This window comes from Candoia aspera, chromosome 1 (assembly GCF_035149785.1).
Source record: "Candoia aspera isolate rCanAsp1 chromosome 1, rCanAsp1.hap2, whole genome shotgun sequence".
In the NCBI taxonomy this organism is placed as follows: Eukaryota; Metazoa; Chordata; class Lepidosauria; order Squamata; family Boidae; genus Candoia; species Candoia aspera.
This window is the reverse complement of record NC_086153.1, coordinates 70,121,251-70,140,896: the sequence shown is the minus strand read 5'-3', so window position 1 is coordinate 70,140,896 and position 19,646 is coordinate 70,121,251. Positions and strand designations below refer to the sequence as shown.

Below are 19,646 nucleotides of genomic sequence, written 5' to 3'. Positions count from 1 at the left end.
AACTTGAAACAAGATGTAGTTTGTTTACAAGATATGCATATTAGAAAAAAAGGATACAAAACATTTGATCTACAAAAATTTGGGTGAAGAATTTATTTTAGTGGGACTCAGAAAGAGAAATGGAGTTGTTTGTATATAACTGCAACCAGAACTGATATTGATTGACGATTATGGTAGATATGTGGGAGTTAAAGCTACTTTGCATGGGACCAAGACTTTGATAATGGAAACTTTTGCTCCAAATGAGGTCAAAGTAACATTTTACAAAGGACTTACATATAAACTAATGGACTTACCATAAGAAAATTGGTGTTTAATGGGAGATTGGAATGGCGAGTAATTTGTCCACAAAAAGATAGAACTTCTGAGAAAGATATTAAAATGACACAAGGTAAATCACCAAAAAAAATTGGAGGGGGATTTGATGGACAATTTAGAGCTTATAAATGTATGGAGTTAAAAAAATGGTAATGCAAAAGAATACACTTATTTTTCTGAAAAAGACATAGATCTTTTTCAAGAATCAATAAGTTTTGGATATCTAAGAATTTGGTTACTCATGCTCACAAAGTGATGATACTACCAAAGACCTTTTCAGACCACAACCCAGAGACTTTAGCATTTAAAAGGAAAATTAGTTCCTTCAGATAGAGGTTAAATGAAACATTGTTGCAGAAAGAAACAGTAATGGAAGATTGCAAAAAGAAGCTGAAATAATTTTTTGACAATAATCTTAATAAAGGTACAGACATAAGGATCATTTGGGATACAAGTAAAGTTTTTATACTATGTTAACATAATAGCAGGCTCAAAAAAAAGAGACAAAAGAAAACACAAGCAATTTTAGATGAGATAAAACAAAAGAAGAATTTAAGAAATCCCCAGAAAATAAAACTATTTCACTACAAATTAAATTCTTACAACAACAATTGTCCGTGTTAACAGTAAGAGAAATGGAAGTAAAAATGAATTATGCAAAACAAAAGAATTCTGAATTTGCAAATAAGCCAGGGAAATGGTTAGCACATAAATTGAGGAAAGAAAAAGAGAAAAAAATGAAATTAAAAGTACAAGATGGAAACCCTATAATAACAGACAATTCAAAGATGCAAAAAATATTTCATCAATATTACTCTAAATTATATAAAGGAGAAGAAGTTTCCCTGGCAAAGGTTGATGAACAATTGCTGCATTGAGGATTAAAAGGGAAATATATAAATTACAGGCATTTGCTGACAATTTGATAATTTTGGAAGGAATAGAAATATTAATGGAAAAAACTAAAGCATTTTGGTGCATTAGCTGGTTTTAAAACTAACGACCAAAAGATGAAGTTGTTAACAAAAAATACAAAAATTGAAAACCAAATGAAACTGTTGGAAAAAACTGGTTTTAAGATTGAGAAAAAAGTAAAAGCTTGGGTATTATTATGACTAATATGAATTGTATGTTATTTCAAAACAATTATGTTAAGACATGGAATGAAATTAAGAAGGATGTTAAGATGGGAGAAACTACAATTGCCATTGTTGGGGAGAATCTCTGTTATTAAAATGAATGTACTGCCTAGAATGGTGTTTTTGTTTCAAACAATACCTATTTTGACAACAGATGTACCATTTGAGCAATGGCAGAAAGACATATCTAGGTTTGTATGGCAAGGGAAAAAGCCAAGGGTTAAATATAAAGTCCTCCAAGATGCAAAGGAACAAGGAGAATTGGGATTGCCTGATTTAAAACTGTATTTTGCAGCCAGCTGTTTGGTTTGGAAGAAAGTGTGGGTGCTGCTGAGAAATAAAAGAATTTTAGAATTAGAAGGGCTAATTTTAGAATTAGAAGCTCCAGATCCTCTTCCAAAGAAGAGAATGCTGAGGACAGGGGAAGCATAATATCCATAGTCCCAAAGATCCCCTGTCAAATCCTTGTACAAGATGATGTGCTACCACGGCATGAAACTTAGGAGCTTCTAATCCAAATGAAGCCTTATTATAAATTACTACTGACTTGTAGTAATTATTTTAAGTCTCGTTTTTACTAATTTTCTAGATTAACATTGCTTGCATGTTTTTTTCAGTACTGAATGAAGCATAAGATGTGTTTTGAATCTTACCAGAGAAAACACTGGGAATCTTGGAAAGAAAGCTTTTGACTGTACGAATAGGAATCCCATTTTTCTCATCTTGCATACGAGCTATGACATCTTCCATCTGGACAAAAAGGAACAAATAAACATATTACGTTCTTGAGTAGTAAACAGACTGGATGAGTCTTAAGGCCTATCTAATTCAGCATCCTGTTGCCACAGTGACCAAACTAAATGGCTAAGTGAAGACAATAACCTCTGATACTGCAGTAGTACATAGCTTTCATAACCAGTAACAAATAATAGCCAAATTAAGACCATCTAAGTTATTGATCCTCACCACATTTTGTGGTATCAATTCTATACAATAACTATGTTCTGTGTCAAGAAATACATTATTTTATCTGTCTTGAATCTTAATTATTCTGATAGATTGATTGACTGACAGTGACTGCATTTGTATCCTACCTTTTCTGTTGAGAGCTTAAAACAACACACACAGGAGTCTTCCCTAATTTTATCTTCATAGTATAAATGAAGAAAGCTGTGGAGAAAGCTGTAAAGAAATCTGGGTAGACAGACAGTACAGTAACTTGGCCAAAGTCAACAAGTAAACTCCATGGTCAAGTGCTGTCTTGAATCAGAATCTTCCCAATCCAGGTCCAAGATCTTAATGACTATATTGATCCAGATCCAAGACTTTAAACACCATACTGGCTATTAGCAGTCAAGGTCAAAACTCTTATGAGAACTGTCCATAAATACAGCTTTGATGATACTCTAAACTGAAGGAAGAGACAGGAACGAGGCTAAAAACAAAGGTTACTTACCAAGCTAATCCTTTCATCTAATGTTATATTAGATGAACTATTGTGTACCCAACATTGTTTTCTGCTTCTCCACATGAGTAACAGTTACAAATAATAGCACTTAAACATACATACACTCTTCTTCAAAGATCAGTGTATCAAATATAGCAGTAAGCATTTTTTTTGTTTTTTGGTCATTTAGTAAAATAATTCTCAATTCAGTATTAATAACTTTGAGTACATCTGCTGAATTCTTGTTTCTATATCACAGGACTGGGATAGTTAATAAATCCTTGATGATTTAATGCTGCAATTTTTCACAATTTTAAACATAGCATTTTTTATACTTGAAACCTGGAAAATTAAAATTTCTCATTAAAGGCCTGGATTAGCTTGTAGAGTTTGTTGGGGACAATTCTGATAAGCTTTCAAAAACAGCCAGCTTTCAATGTGCACTTGAAAACCTGAGGGTAATGCAGATAAAAGATACAACTAAACCATAATAAAATCAATAAAACACAGAATACTGCATTAAAAAACAATTTACAAAGCAGAGAATAAGAGTCAAGGCAACAAGCATCTAAAACATCTAAGCAGGATAGAAACAGTCTGAAAATACAGACAAAAAAAAAACCCAAGCACAGCAGGAGCTAAAATGTATTTCCTCATAAAATTAAGGCCTTCTTAAACAAAAAGCTGGGAGGGAATATAACTATGCAGAGTTTAAAAAGTGTGAATTTCCACACCACTGTCTCAACTTGGAGACTGCATCCTCCCCAGGTGATTTCACAAGGAACTAGTTCAGGCCTGCACAGCATAAAGCCAACCAAGCAGCCTTGTGCAGCCCACCAGCACTTTTTAAAAACTCTGTAAATCAAAAACTCAATAAATCCAGTGCCATAAATGTCACCATGGCCACCACCGGCGCCTTGAAAGATGTGCTACCAAGCACCTCCAGCGCCTCCAGAACAGAAGCAGAGATACCATCCTGACAGGTGCGCAAACTATTCTCTCCTCTTTTTCTTGAACTCCTTCTGATGCAGACTCTCAGTAAACAAGTACTTCATCTATAAATGCAATGTATCTTTCCTGAATTTCTTCTGCACTGAAAAATTAAATCTGTGAGTTCAGAGAAAGCCACAACTGTATTGCCACTGAATATAATCCCAGTTTTCCTTGTTTTACTCCATGTACCTGAAAGGAAGACTATTTTTCCCCCTAAAAAAAGTTTGCTACCTAAAGAAACAGCATCTTCCAAAATTAGCATCTTCGATTATCTGAATATCTAGTAATGGAGGGAACTTTATTTCCTATCAAAAATTAATCTAAAATTCTAACTTTTTCCAGATCAGTATGGTACCTGGGTTGTCCTAAATTCATCTTTCTTTCAGATAAATTCAGTATCTCTCACAAAGGTGTGTTTTATTCAAATGCAAATCATTATGTTCTCACTAACATAATGTACTAAAACCATAATGTACTAAAGCCAAACTGCATGTACTAAAGCCATTTTCCATTCAGATTGCCTAGAATCTGCAACAGCTGAATTGGGGTAAAGCACTGAAATCCTCACCAAGTTTTGACTGAACAGTCTAATCAGAAAAGTGTTGTTTTCTAGCATGGTTGCCTCTCTCCCTGAGAGGTCACTGTTGGCTTCTGAAACTGCAAAGTAAAGAATTAGTTCTCAGCTTTGCCTCAGCATTTCCCGTCTTGTGGTCTGTTCATCTCTTACTGGTTTCAGCCAGGCCCGCTCTGACAATGCAATGAATATTTCACTCATCTTTTTAAAAAGACAACAAATCGTACCTATGCAGAAGGTGCAAACGAGCTTCCATGGGGAGGAGAAAGAAAAGCTTACTGTTGTTCTGTAACCAATAAGGGAACTTGACACTTTCAAGACAGGGAAAAAAATATATATATCACTGAGAAATTAGCAGCTGCAGAGATGCCACAAGATGAACCAAGGACATGCTCTAGCAAAGGTCCAAAATTCAGCACGCTCTAATTTGTAAGATTTGTGGGAGGGTGGGGAATATCGAAAAATTCTAACATTTATTAGCAAGCTAACCAAGTGCTTTAGTAGATGACCAAATTTAATTCCCATTTCTCTCATTCATTGCTAAATGTACACATTTACCTGGATAGGCTAAAAGATATCAAGTTTTATGAAGAAATTAATTGGATCTCAAGACATTCACTTTTGATTAACTGCATATTCCAAGCAAACGGTGAAAGGTCTACTCAGGATGTGAGCCTCTCTAAACATTACTGCAAGATGTTTGTTTGGTTTCAGGGAATACATTCTTCTGGAATGCTATTCAGGTACTTCTCTTTTCAGATTTGCACTGCTATTTGTTCAATAAACCTGGAAGTAACTCTGAGCCAAAACGCAAGGGACCCTAACTTACATAACTGGAATTTTTTTTAGCAAAGGTAGCTTAGGGTCCACCTAAAATTTCCAGAGGTTTTCCATAAAAAAGGATCTGAGAAAGTATCCCCTTCAAAAAAAACAACAACATCTGAATGGATGAATTCTTAACACTTTTCAGGATGTGGGAGATTAAGAGCAGGAACACTGTAATCTATGCTGTAGAAGGTAACTCGGGCCCAAGAGGAAAAAGAAAAAACAAGATACATAGTTTGAACAGTACATGGAGAGACCTCTAAAGAGGAAGAGAAAGAAATGGCCTACAGTATACTTCTTTTGGTTTAGGGGTTGGCACAATTTTTTAGCTGTGATGAGATGGAGTTTTTAAAGGGTAAGAAAAGAACTCCAGGCAGCTAACAGAGTAGAAGTGTGAACCAAAAAAAGAGAACTTGCACATTAAGCTTAATTTCATTCAGAAATAAATTCAGTCTTCACACAGTAGTTAGATGAAGAAAAATAGAGATAGCTTATTTTTATTCAGTAGATCTGGATACAGGTAAATTCATAGTAGAAAGCACTTAATCATCACTGGTTCTTTTGTGGACACTTTCTATGTGGAATACAAAGTCTGCGTGCAAGTGAGATGGTGGGGGGAGGGCTGCATTCTGCAGCAGCTCCTGCTTGCTTGTCTGCCCACGAGGTAATGGAGACTGTTAATCCCCAAGCCCAAGAAGAAGGAGGAAGAAGAAGTCAGGTGACCCACGTGACATCCCACAAACACAATAGAGATGCGATTTGCTAGAGCAACCCCTTTATGCTTCTGAGACAATGCTGAGTTGATCCCTGATAATTCCAACATGATGCATCTCAGGTGCCCCATCAAAATTTTAATAATTGCTGAAAATCTATGGTCCCACTAAGTCTACCTGAAAGCAGTAGAAATTATAGCATTTTCACCTGAATTCTCTATGTGAGATTACCAAAATGTTATGAGGTTTCTGACTAGATTAGATTAGATTAGATTAGATTAGATTAGATTAGATTAGATTAGATGGCTCTGCATAGCCCATTCAGGGGTGCCTTGGTTACTGTGAATCTTTGCCAATCAGTGTTCCAGCCAAAAAATAGGGAAAAGTGCCCCCTTTGGCTGGGGTCTCCTCTGGCTGAGGTCCCTCTGGCCTTTGACCCCTCTGGCTGGTGTCAAAGATGGAGGATAGCTTCAAGCACAAATTTTGGGAAGAAGCATGGGCCTCATGAAGGGAGAGAAAGCATTTAAAAAGCCTTCCAGGAAAAGTAAACTATATAGAAGACATGCATCAAGAAAACATTGGGATTTCAGGTCACATATAGAGAAGATAGAAAGCCAGTTTGGTCTAGTGGTTAAGGCAACAGGCTAGAAACCAGGAGACCATGAGTTCTACTCCCACCTTAGGCATGAAAACCAGCTGGGTGACTTTGGGCCAGTCACCCTCTCTCAGCCCAAGGAAGGAGGCAAAGGCAAACCACTTCTGAAATCTTACCAAGAAACTGCAGGGACTTGTCCAGGCAGTTGCTGAGGATCAGACACAATTGATCAGCCAAAAAAAAAAAAAAACCAGAGAAAATTTCATGTCTGGACTTATAGTGCAAGTGTTTAGGAAGGAGCCCCTTACAATATCAGCATTTACCATAGCTGATCAGTAACATTGAACAGTGGGTCTCTAGTAAGATTAAAAGCTAAGGGTTGGCCTCATGCTCTTTGAATAGCAAAATGGGTCATCCCCTTGTCCATGTCTACCGAAAAATTCAGCGGGGAGAATTCAAGCTTATTCTGTCATTAACTCAGTCTTTTCTTGTTCAGCTTCCCAAGCCAAGCCAAGCCATCCATGAACCACCTGAATTTTGTTCTCTGACAATAATGGGGTTATACCAGCCAGTCCAACCTTTGAACTCAGATAGTCAACTGAATCTCTGGATAAAGCCCATGGGTGTTGAATCATATGTATCCAGGCTCTCTCCATGTGAGGCTTTTTGTCAGCTGTACACTGATGCTCTACGCATGTTCACTCTGCATAAAGAAGCAGAGGCTGCATTCAGTTTGAGCTTCTTTGCCATCTGAAAGGGGCTATTTTGGGCTTATTGTGGCATTATTTAACAACAAGGGGAAAATCATATGAGAATGTGGCTGTAGGATGTGAGAGAGCTTATACAGCTCACTGTGGGGACAATACATAAGTCTCCTTTCAGACATTATACTGCTAGATCAAAAGAAAGCCAGTATCTGACTCACTCTGCATCCACTATCGCCATCCATTATGACTCTCCTCTGTCATGCCTGAAGCTTTCCCAGAAGGTGTACTTCAAATTGTTCAGATCATAGTCATGCAGAATCTAAATTAGCTTTGCCCGTGCATACAGACATAAAGAAGTGCTTTATTTGGAGACAGAGATTGGTCCATTTAGCCCAGGATTTTCTGCGTTAGTGGGCAGTGGCTCTCCAAGGTTTCAGAAAGGATTTTTTCCCCACTCTTACATCAAGAAGTCAGAGAATCTGCTTAGGATCTTTTGCACGGAAAGAGTGTGTTCGATCCTGGAGCTCTTAGACTATCAGCTGCTAGAAAGTTAACAATTCTACTGACATTGTACTCAGGTATGTCGAAGAAATCCACCCTCAAAATACTTGAGCCATCTAAGTGGACTCTGTCATGGTGTGGACATAGCAGCCTGAATCTATGTGTCTATTGTTCTCTGTTGGAGAATTTTGTAGAAATTGTGTTTATTTTGGAAAGCTGCATATAAAACAGCAGATCAGTTACAGGGATTGGGTAGTTGTGTACAAACCAAGTATGAAACTGTATAAATTGAAGAAACAAAATCCAAATTTTGTACAACTGTTGTATTTTTGGCATTAAAAAAAACCCAATTCACTAAAATAAAATAACATGTCACTTCATACAGCCCTGACACAGATCAGATTTACACGGATCAAAACATTTAGTTGTAATGAAATTGCTTTCAGATGTTTCAAATTTTTAAAAATAATGTTTTAGTGGAGATTCCTATATGTGGTTTATCCCATTTTAACACAGGAGCTATGTGAGTAGGCAAATGCATGCTGTAAGTGTTGTTTTCAAAGGAACATTTGGGATAACAGTGCTTTATAACATGCCTGCTGTTGAGAATGTGGCAAGTTAGGGAAGAAACTGATTTGTCGAAAGCATCTGTCAGTAGTGGTTTGAAAAACAAAAATCCCTCTAACCAATTACAAATGAAGCCCATAAGAGCTGGACATACTAACAGCAATTGCAGCTGTGTTCAAGGCCTTGGGATAAACATAGCAATACCAATTGAAAGCTTACCTTTAAAACAAGTCACTGACCCTTGGCTTCAGAACTTAACAAAGGGCATAACAGCAGCATATTAGATCATAACAAAAGCAACTAATGCCTTCTATGGTTTCCTTCTTGTGGGAACAACAGGACCCTCACTCTAATTCGATGTTTGAATCTTATATTTAGGTTTCCTGAAAGTGAGTCCATTGAAATCAATGAAATTTCCTTTTGAATAAACATATATAGGACTGCTCTAGAAGTAAAACAAAAATCTTGACAGATCTGATTAATCTACAAGTATAATATAGGCTTTTAACTGAATTCTATATTATTTACACAAAGGGAACTGATATGAATCTCGACATAGCCTTGATTTATGATGAGTGCATGTATGCATGTCCATTTATTTATTTATTTATTTATTTCTCACATTTCTTCACCGCCCATCTCACCAAGCGACTGTATTTTGCCAAGCACACACAGCTTCAAAAATGTCCCAGGGAAATATGTGTTCATCTAGCCAGGGGTGTGCTATCCATTTGTTAATGAGGAACTTCCCGTGGCATGAGTGGGAGTGCTGGGATTGAGAATCATGGTGTAGGGAGCATGAATGAACTGGCATGGCAGGAAGGAATCAACATGCTCAGGTCGAGTTGGCAGCCCTGGTGGGAGAAGATTGCAGAGCAAGAGAGTAACAAGGAATGAGTCATCCCAACTGAGATGACAAAGCGCAGAGCAGCTGCAGCAGCTTGTTTTCTGCTGCAGCCACAGCCCAGCAGTAAATACAGTTGTTGCCCTGGAAGTAGGGGTAGTTTGGTGTCATAGCTGGCAGAATCCTTCTGCTGCTGTAAAATCTAAGTGATGAGTCTGAATGGTCATGTATACCAGAACATCATGTCACTTCAAAGTGGAGGGGAAAGCAGGTGCATAAGATGAACTAATTAACAAACTAAATTTTCCAACCCAAAATTTAACAAGAGGTACACACAAGCCCCCTACATCATACCCTTACCTCTAGCATCCATTCCCAGGTTTAAAACTGACAATGTAGGAAATCAAACTCTTTAGGCTTATAACTTGGTGTTGTAGTTAAGGTGATGGACTCAAAACCAAGAAATTGTGAGTTCTAATCCTCCCTTAGGCTTAGAAAGCAGCTGCATGACTTTACGCCAGGCCCTCCCTCTCAGCCCAACCCACCTCACAGAGTTGTTGTTATGGGGAAAACAGGAGAAAGGAGCATTGGGTACACCCCCTTGAGTTGTATAAAATAAAGTTGGTATATAGACCTAATAAATAAAAACATATCCTGCCATCAGCTAATGCATAGTTTTCTTAGATAATAATACATTCTGGCATTTCAACAAGTTGTTGACTATGAAAAGAGAAAAGAAGAAGAAAACATATGAAACCGCAAATACCACAAACAATATAGAATGCAGATTTTAAAAAACTAAGAGGAATTGAAATATGAGCCTGCAGATGATTCAGATATGGAGTAGATTCCAAATGTTTTTAATTTAAAAATACAATGACCTCCCTAGGAAGGTAACTCCAAAGATGTGAAGCCACTACTAAGAAGTCTCCACCTCTCCCAATCTAATGTGCTTATTAGTGGGCCCAAGAACAGTGACTTTTGACCCTAATCTTAGAGTTTTCCTCAACCACATTCCATCACCTCTTTCTTCCATTGTTTTCTGTTTCAGCTGAGACAAAGTGACAAAGCATTCCCTGTCAAGGATCCTGGTATAGGGGACCTTTGTGAAGTTTCACCAAGAGAATGGAGATGAAGAAGAAGAAATGGAAGCAAGGAATGGAAGAAGAATGGAATGGAAGAAGAAGAAGAAGCCAGTTTGGTCTGGTGGTTAAGGTAACGGGCTAGAAACCAGGAGTCTGTGAGTTCTAGTCCCACCTTAGGCATGAAAGCCGGCTGGGTGACCTTGGGCCAGTCACTCTCTCTCAGCCCAACTCACCTCACAGGGTTGCTGTTGTGGGGAAAATAGAAGGAAGAAGGAATATTAGGTTTGTTCCCTGCCCTGAATTATTTCTAAAAATAATAAAAGAGGGATTTTAAAAAAGGGTAATATTAAACATTACTTGTTCATCTTCCTGCCAGCAATTTTTCCATGGTGTTCTGAGTAACATGGCAATCTCTCTGTTCCAGTTACTGATCAAACCCAGATTTGATCAACCTCAGATTCAATTCTGAAAAAAAAACTTGATGGATTTCCATCAGCCATACTATGGACACAGTATTATAGGTTGCTGTGTAAAGACATGATCAGACTTCTGTTTGTGTTTTGACATGTATTTACACATTAGTGCTACTATTTTTTGCTTCCTTAATAACTCTAAGATATGAGTAGTGGAGCATTAAAATTATTATGTGGAGAAAATGGTTATCTAGGAGGCTGAAAAGATACCTAAGTAAGGGTTACAAGATGGACAACTGAACAAGGCACATTTTTTCTTCAGTAAACTGACTCAAGAGGCTGCCTTTACATGAGGAATTTGTTCCACTTTTTATACCATCAATTCTATGCCCAGTATTTTCTTTTTATTCTCCCAAAAGATATGTTTGTCTTCTCTACTTGTAGGAAAGAACAAAGCACATGAACTTCTCCAGCCATTTCTGAGGGACACAGCTCATCTGTCTTCTAGATACTCCTGTAGGCTGTGTAAATATGTTACCCCTTGAGTGAATTGGCTTGAATATACACCTCAGAGAAGGCTTCTTGGCAACCTCCAAAGAAAAACAAAACCGGATTTTTCACATTTACAAGAGGGAAACTTCATTTCCCAGTCCCTACTTTTTCCAGTCCTGATCCAAAGGCGATCACCATGACTTCTCCTAGGCTTGCAATTACAGTGCTTAAAATGGTTCAGCTGAGTTATCATATCAGTGCAGACTTCCCATTCTAGGCAAACAGATGCTGAGGATTTGTCATACAAATTAATCCTTGGCTAGTGCTGTAATATGCAAGACAAGGATTTTATTATAGTTGGCAATTCTTTGGAGTTGCTTCTCCACATATATTTCCCCCTTTAATTGTGCAGCTGCCTGCTTTTTTATTTAATTTTAATAATTTTAATAAGGCAAAACTCAAGTTATTCATAGCTCCAGTTAAAACCTTTCTCTTTCTAACTGAGGACTAGAATGTTAAACTAAAAGAAAAGAAGAGCAAAGACCAAGACCTGGCAAAAGGAGAACACACATGAAGTAGACATTTTTGACACAGTCTCCCAGTGTGAGTACATAATTTCTATTGAGCTAATCCTGCACAAAATCCCTCCTTATGCTGGTCTTTGACCATAATAAAGATTTGTTTGTTTGTTTGCACAAAAGAAAGAAAAAACATACTGGATTAGACCACAAGCCTATTGATTCCAGCATTTTGTTCCCACAGCAGTTAAGTCAGGTTGTTGTGAAAATCCCACCAGCAGGAGATGAATGCAATAGCATCTTTTGCTTGTGTAGCCCTGCAGCTGATATGAAAAGATTAGAAAACTGGTTAGAGAGATAGTTAACTTTTAGATGACAAGATCATTCAGGGGGACAGGGAGATTTGCAGAGGAATTGAATGGACTGGTATTTTAAGGAAGGAAAGAGGTCAATTTCTACACCATACTGACAAGTTGAAAACCCCAAATGATGCCAACCATTTTTAAAAATTCTCCCTCACTTCCCAGACCAGATTTTTTGAGACACATAGCCAGCAGTTATCTCAAATCATCCCTTCTGAGATTGACTTCTGTGCCTGAAGAAGAGCTGGTAAGGACTAGATAGTACAAATTGGAGAGCCCATCATGGTGCAACTAGTGATAACACAGTTAGACATAGCTGCTACAGAGAGGAACTCAAGGCTGCTGGTACTGGAGTTGCTTAAAAGTGTGTTCCCAAGTGTCTACTGTATGTCCTTCACCAAGGCAAAAAAGGGACAGTTTATGCCAATCCAAAGGGAGACTTTAGCTCCCACAATGCTCTTAAGAACATAAAGCCTATATTGGGACAACAAGATGTCCTAAAAAATAACTTTAAAGAGTTCTGAATAATAATTGAGAGAAGTTTAAAGAAAATAAGAAAACAAAAAACAAGGAAGAAATAAAGAAGTTTGCTAAAGCAGAAGGACAAACAACCGAGGGATGAATATATTAATGCTGCAGTGGTCAGAAAGAAATTCAAGGGTTACGGGGCTCCCACTAAACAAATCTGCAAGCTCTAGGTGGTGGCAAATAAAGTTCTGCACTGGCAGATAACCCATATACATTGATTACAGAGATCATGACAAAGAACCGTGGATCAATTATTTGTTTGGATTTTAGGAACTAAGATACCAGGAACTGGTATAGACATCTATTCTGAGAAATGTGTTTAGGATGATAGCTTTTGTCTTTTTTCTTAATATCTGGTTATGAGAATCTACAGAGCAGTATAATCGTGTGGTATAATGCTTCTGTTCATGCGGCATACATTTATGTGCTCCTAATAATATATGAGGATTAGCACAAATTAAAATCCTTGAAATCAGGGTAAATAGTTCCAAGCCAGAGTGAGGTCAAATTCTTGTTCAGATGACCAAATTTTCAGCAATGTAATCATGAAACTTCATAAGGAATAATGCCATATGTTGTCAAGTCATGCAAATTTGTTTGTCATTTTTGCTGTCTAGTAGTATTATTTGGGCCAGGTAGAGGGATGGGGAGCTCACACCTGTTTCATAGAATTAATGAAGGCTACTTTTAAATAAAAATATTAACAATGAAAATGGAAAGCTCAATATAAATTAGCTGCCTGTAATTTCCCATTTATCTTTCCTGCCAGCTTGTTTTGTTGATTAATTGATCAACTGCTTGCTTGTGTTTTATAATCCAGTTCAGTGTAAAACTCTCAATGGACTTTTCTTTTTAACAAGGTTATTATTATACCTACATTTCCTTTAAAAGGTAAATATCTGCCATAAGAATTCAGTCACAGCTGTATAAATATGTTCCATAGCTGACCATTCTCTTTGGAGTCCGCTATCTACTAATCTTCTGAATGATCTCCAGTCCCTCATCACACAAAAGAGAAACTCCATTTCATGAACACCAGGGACAAGGGTGTTTTTGGTTTTTTGCTGAGTTACTTTAAAACATTACAATTTACCGTCCAAAATGCAGTCTGTTTGAAATGGATAAAAGCTTCCCCATGGATATACAAAGAATATTAGGTTCCTATTTCTTAAGCAAGATACTATGCCATTTTTATTACTGGTTCCCCAGTAAAAAAATTTGTCTATAATGCCTGCTTAACACAATTTTTTTAGGACTGTTCTGGAATAACATATTCTTTCTCAGACTAACATCTTGCTTTTGTTGCTGTAGGTAGGTTGAAAAGATTAAACTCTTTCAACATTAAACTGTTGTTATACTTCCAGAACCAAATATCTTGCATTCAAAATCTACTTGAAAGATACTGTATGTACTTCCTTTGAAGTACTGCAGATACCAGCATCATTCATAGTGCAGTGTGGTGTGGTGTCTGTTCTTCCAGCAATAAGTTATTTTATACTCAGAAGGCTTGCTTTCAGGTAAATAAGCACAGATTTGCATGTTCATAAGAAACAGCTAAAAAAGTATTTTTTAAATATTTGGAATTACAAAACTCTATTTAATTGTGCAGCTGTTTCTTCATGGTTTATTCCAAAGGTCAGTACTCTTCAAAGTTCTTCATATATCTAATGCTACTCAAACAGTAAAAAATCTTTCTTGATATGCTTGCTGAGACTGAGGAGGGCATTCAGTAAGACCTACCATTGGCCCCACGGAGAAGATGAATGGCTTCTCCTTCTGTGCTTCAAACACAGGAAATATAATGCATTAGTGTTTTCTCTCTTGGCACTTCCACATGCTATGCAAAGGCATTCTCAGACTGTTTTTGTTCCATAGAGGCAGATACTATACCTTCTTTAGATACAGCTCTCTTGAATCCTTTTCTGGAGGATTAGGTATACTAAAAATATCATACACAAAAGGCTGGCTTCCATCATGCCCCTGGACTATCTAGCATCATGCTATCTGCCAGGCAGCAGTTATCCAGTGTTTCAGAGAGAGATGTGTTCTACTACCTTATATCCTTGACTGAATCCACAGAGTGTGCTTTGCCACTGAACTACAATCCCTCCCCATATGAGGAAGCAGGAAAACTGAGAAAATAGATAAATCACACATCCACTAAACTAGGGCAAAGATGCACAGTTTAGTGGGCAAGGCACACACCAAAAAAAATTCCTTTGTTACCAGTATAAGGCCTACTCAGAACAACAGAAATTGGTTTAGTTATTCATACTTCATAACCTTCTGTTGGGATTATTGCAATGCCTTGTAGCTGCTGCTTTTGAAAACAGTCCAGAAACACTGGTTTGCTCAAAACAGGACTGCAAGTTGAGTAAATAGATCTGGACGTTTCAGTCTAATAATACAGACAATTTGTCCTCTAGCAGCCTATTTCCAGACCTAATTCAAAATACTGATTTTAAACTTTCAATTCCTCCATGGTTTAGGTCCTGTTAATAAATAAAGGAACATAGGAAGCTCTCTTATACAAAGCCAGGCTTTTGGTCTAACTGGTCCCATATCTCCAGGGTTTCAGAGAAGAAACTTTCCCAGCTATACCTGGAGAAGCCATGGATTAAACCCGGGGCCTCAGTACACCAAAAGATGTGCTCTGGAAAATAGCTTTTTTAGATAATGCTTCTCTCTGTCCAAAAAGATTTGCTTGCAACTTCTTTGTAGTCTTTCCTTGCAAAAGTAAAGATCTTCTTTATTTTCCCAGATGTTATAATGACTGCATTTTTGATCTAGAATTCTTGGATATATTTCATTACTTGCTGTGGTACTTTATGATGCTATTATTATAACCCATCCAGGGAACATTATTATTGGTTCATAAAAACATTTATGAATGAAAAAGTAAATATATGGAATATTGAAAGCCCTGACAGGAGGTTCTAATAACGTTTTTTCATCTCAATATTTAAGAAAAAAGTACAGCATTTGGTAGAAATAATGATGCATTCATCCAGATTTCAGACAGAAGCAAACCTAGTTAAGAAAAGCCTGAAAGGGGTGCTGGATTTTTTCAGACCTGATGGTCTCTTTTGATGAGCATTCTAAGGATTTGCAGAAATCACTGGAGAGATCTACCAATGATAATGGAGGAGGTTAAGGAAAATTATATCTAAAGTTAGGAAAATAAATCCTTTATTTGATCTAATTAGCTTGAAAGGAAAGGAAATTAAAAAACAAAAAACAAATAGTGAGGCTTCAATAACCCCCAGAAGTACTAGAACAAATTAATGATGTGAGAGGATATGAGAAGGAGTAAGATCCTGGGCAAAACTCCACATGAGCTTAACAAACAAGATGTCAAACCAGCTTAACTGCCTTTTATGATGAAGTGACAGAACTTCTTTTTTTTTATAAGAATTTTATTAAGTTTCAAGCAAAGATAAAAGCTACAGAAAAACAAAAAACTACAAAGGAAAAAAAACTAAAAAAGTGTAGAAACACGAGAAAATTTTTCAAAATTACAAAAAGAGGTGACAACGATTTTCCATAATCAATCTCTTACTCTATATTAAACCAAAATCACATCATTTCTATAAATCATTCCCCTTTAGCACATTATAAAAATCACTAACTACAGTTACTCCCTCCCCTTATATTAAAATAAAGAATTCATATAAACCTCCTAAACAATTCCACCCCCCCAAAGATAACATTTATTTATTTCCTTTCTACTACTTTCTATACATTCCTGTCTACTATAATAAAGATCAAACTAAAAAACATATAAATTGTCTGCCATTGTACTTGATAATACCACAGTTTTAATAATCTTAATCATATTAAGCCCAAATCCAGATATTTATTATTTTTATTATACCTTAATAATCTCAATCCAAATCGTTAAAGACAAATGAAATCAGCCAAACCCTAGAAGCAATCTAGATAAATATTCTTAAACCCTTATCCCACTTCAAAATAAGCCAGAGCATTTACATATCCCCACAATGTTCTCAGAGCTTTTTTCTTAAAAAAATCAAACAGCCCATCTATCCCCCTCAAAAACTCCGACTTCTCTTCAGGAGACCTCCCATACATAATAACCCCTTCTTTTCCACGGTGTTCCATCAGAAGATCAATTTCCCTTATGGTTTGCAACTTGATCTCTCCCTTTAATTTCTTCAACTCAAGTATCCGATCTTCATCCAGCATTTCAACAGAAGTCCTGATCTCACTCTTACAAGAGACATTTCTGTCACTGTTAAATTCCTCAGTTTCATCCATGACATCCCCAACCAGATGACACATTTTGGACCTCATGTTTTCCACAATGTCCTGAATGCCTTGCATAAAAACTTGGTAGGAATCAGAAAGAATCTGTTTAAAATCTTGTGGGAAGTCAGAGAAAGTCTGTTTAAAATCCTCCATGTCTCAAGCAATAGATAATGGCACCCCCTAGGACCTTAACCAGCAAAAGTCGAAGATATGAAAGAATTCCGAAATGTGTTTACATAAGTGAAAGTGAGATACTCAGACAGTTCTCCAGGGAAAGTAGAAGCAGAAAACTGAAAGTTCAAAACAGCCAATTCAACATGTAGGAAAATGCTAATATCTTCAAATTTAGTACAAAAATAATAACAGGGAGAAAATAATTTACTCTCACTGGTCCTTAATATTTGGATGGAAAACAAAGTCCTAAACTTAAAAAGATTTTTTTTTTAAATTGATCCCAATAATAACGATAAGCACTAAGAGAACCTGCTTCTCCTTGCTGTAGAAAGCCTCTATTAAGGTACACGTACTTAAAAGAAATATAGTCGTATGCAAGTTGGGCAGTAGAGAAATATGACAAATAAATAAATAAGTTGGGTGATTTACAAATGGGATGGCCGGTCTTATGTCCCTTTAAGGCTACAGCGCGGCTTGGAAATAGTGATGTCCCAGCCTCCCGGCAAACTCTTACCAGTTGAATGCAAATGCTGTTTGCAATCTTGTGGCTGCAAGCAGCCGTCCAGATGCAGTGGTTCCAGGTGTTTTCTTTTTTTCTGGAAAAACACTCCTGGGCTTCAGGAAAAACCTGCCTGAGTCCAAAAAATGAGCCCCGTTGTCAGTTCTGCCCGCTGAGCCCACGGCACAGCTGTTCAGTCCCCACCAGAAGTCCATGAAGTGACAGAACTTCTTGAATTCACATTATGGTATTCACTGAAAAATCACTACATTTGGTCTTGCAAAGCTCACTCCTCTAAAAAAGAACTTGAGAAACTCTCGTCTCCTTCAGGGACACCCAAAGTAATTCTGATGTTTCATTTTAAAAATAACCTAAAACAGCCTTCTTCAACATGGTGTCTTCCAGATACATTGAATGTCAATTCCCATAAATCCCCAGCCAGCAGGTGGAATGACATAGCTTCATCTAACAAGACTGAAGGGTGCCACTTGGGGACGGCTGACCTGGAGATTCCACTACTGCTTTTTCTCATTTTAGGTAGTGAAGTCCCTACCTATTTCAAGTCTTCTTTCACCTAATGTGGTGGATTCTGGCACTGCCGCTAGTTCTCAGGAAGGGGGGAGTGCATTCCAGAGTGATAAGAGGATTCATAGTCCAGAAGGTGTTTGTGGGAAAGCTAAGAGGTTCAGGGTCGCCCCACCCTAGAATCTCCTGGGTTATTTGTGCTTAGGGTAGTTAGAGTAGTTTTAGTCTGGCAAGATTCTGTCTACATGGTGAGAACAATAAAGAACTACAGTTGGAGATATCAGCTTAATGTGGTTCTTGGCCAGGTTCCTGACATTTACTTTTTCCCACTCATTCTGCTTAAGGATGATCTTTCAATTGCTAACGTGGCAGAAGGCCTCTTGGAATAGTTGGCCAGGTATTAAAAGAACAGCCACAATTTATTTTAAAGGTATTTAACTCACTCTTCAGCTGATAAGGCTTCTAGGCAGACTTACAGGTCAATAAATATGAGACATTCATTTTGATATGGCTGACTTTTCTTAAAAATTTAAAGATTATTCCTATGTCATTCCTCATTTATAACTGATGGGTAGGAATCTCAGAAAATTACACTAGAGATAGCTGTAAGATATCTTGTCCTGTACATTTCCTGCAGAAAAGTGGGAGGGAGGGAAATATCTCTATTTCCTCCTTGAATCCTCTTACCTTCTTCTCTTTGCCCTTTATGGCATGCAAGATTCTAGCAAATGTTTAAATACTAATATGTGCTATATTATTTAATGTACTTTTTCTTTTAAAAAGGGAGGATGTAGATATTTGAGGTACTGTGGCTAAGCAAATAAAGATGTGTAAATATAATTATTCTGAACACAGAGAGTTGTACAATCAGCTCAATAAGTGGCATCTTGGTTCTTCCAAACTATGTGCACATACACACTCTCCAACCAACACTGTAACTTAAATTATTTGCATGCTTAAAACTCAGGAGAAGTTCCAAAGTATTGCAAGTATAAGTTTTCCCATTTTGCTGAAAAAACTTGCTCCTGGTTTGCAGCTTTCTTTTATTTTTCAACTTAGTAGCCTTATTGGTACTATTAGCAGAGACAGGTCTGTCCCATCAGCATCCATGTTGTCTGCATAGAACCATTCTGTGACTTCAGAGAGCACATTCAGTGAACATCTGTTCAGGTGCTACAGTAAATAGTCTTCCATGTGACAAATGGCTAAAATTTCAAACTGCAGTGAGAACAGATAGCAGTCTTTGGAAGGGGGAAAACATATTCAAATATCTCAAGAGCTGACAGACAAAAGATGGCGCAGAATTACTTTCTGTGGCTCCAAGGAGCTGGATTTGAACCAATGAGTAGAAATGGCAAGAAAGCAGATTACAGGTAAACAACAAATGAAGTTTCCTAAGAACAGACAAGTAGGCAGCAGCACCTAATTGACCTTGGCTGATCTCAAAAAGCATTCAATATATTGTTAGGTGCACTCACAATTGGCTGAATGACAACAGGCAAAGCCCTCATCCATGGCTCCACATCAGTATGGAGGGAAGTACCGTGAAGTGTACTGG

General features: G+C 37.3%; 1 protein-coding gene across 1 annotated transcript in view; it reads right to left on the bottom strand.

Moving 5' to 3' along the window:
- The window catches only part of RGS7 (regulator of G protein signaling 7), a 184,353-nt gene that overhangs the window by 107,395 nt on the left and 57,312 nt on the right, over window positions 1-19,646 (bottom strand). The window contains exon 3 of the mRNA XM_063306346.1: window positions 2,111-2,207. Coding sequence (XP_063162416.1) covers window positions 2,111-2,207 — 97 coding nt within the window. The remainder of the gene's footprint in view (window positions 1-2,110; window positions 2,208-19,646) is intronic.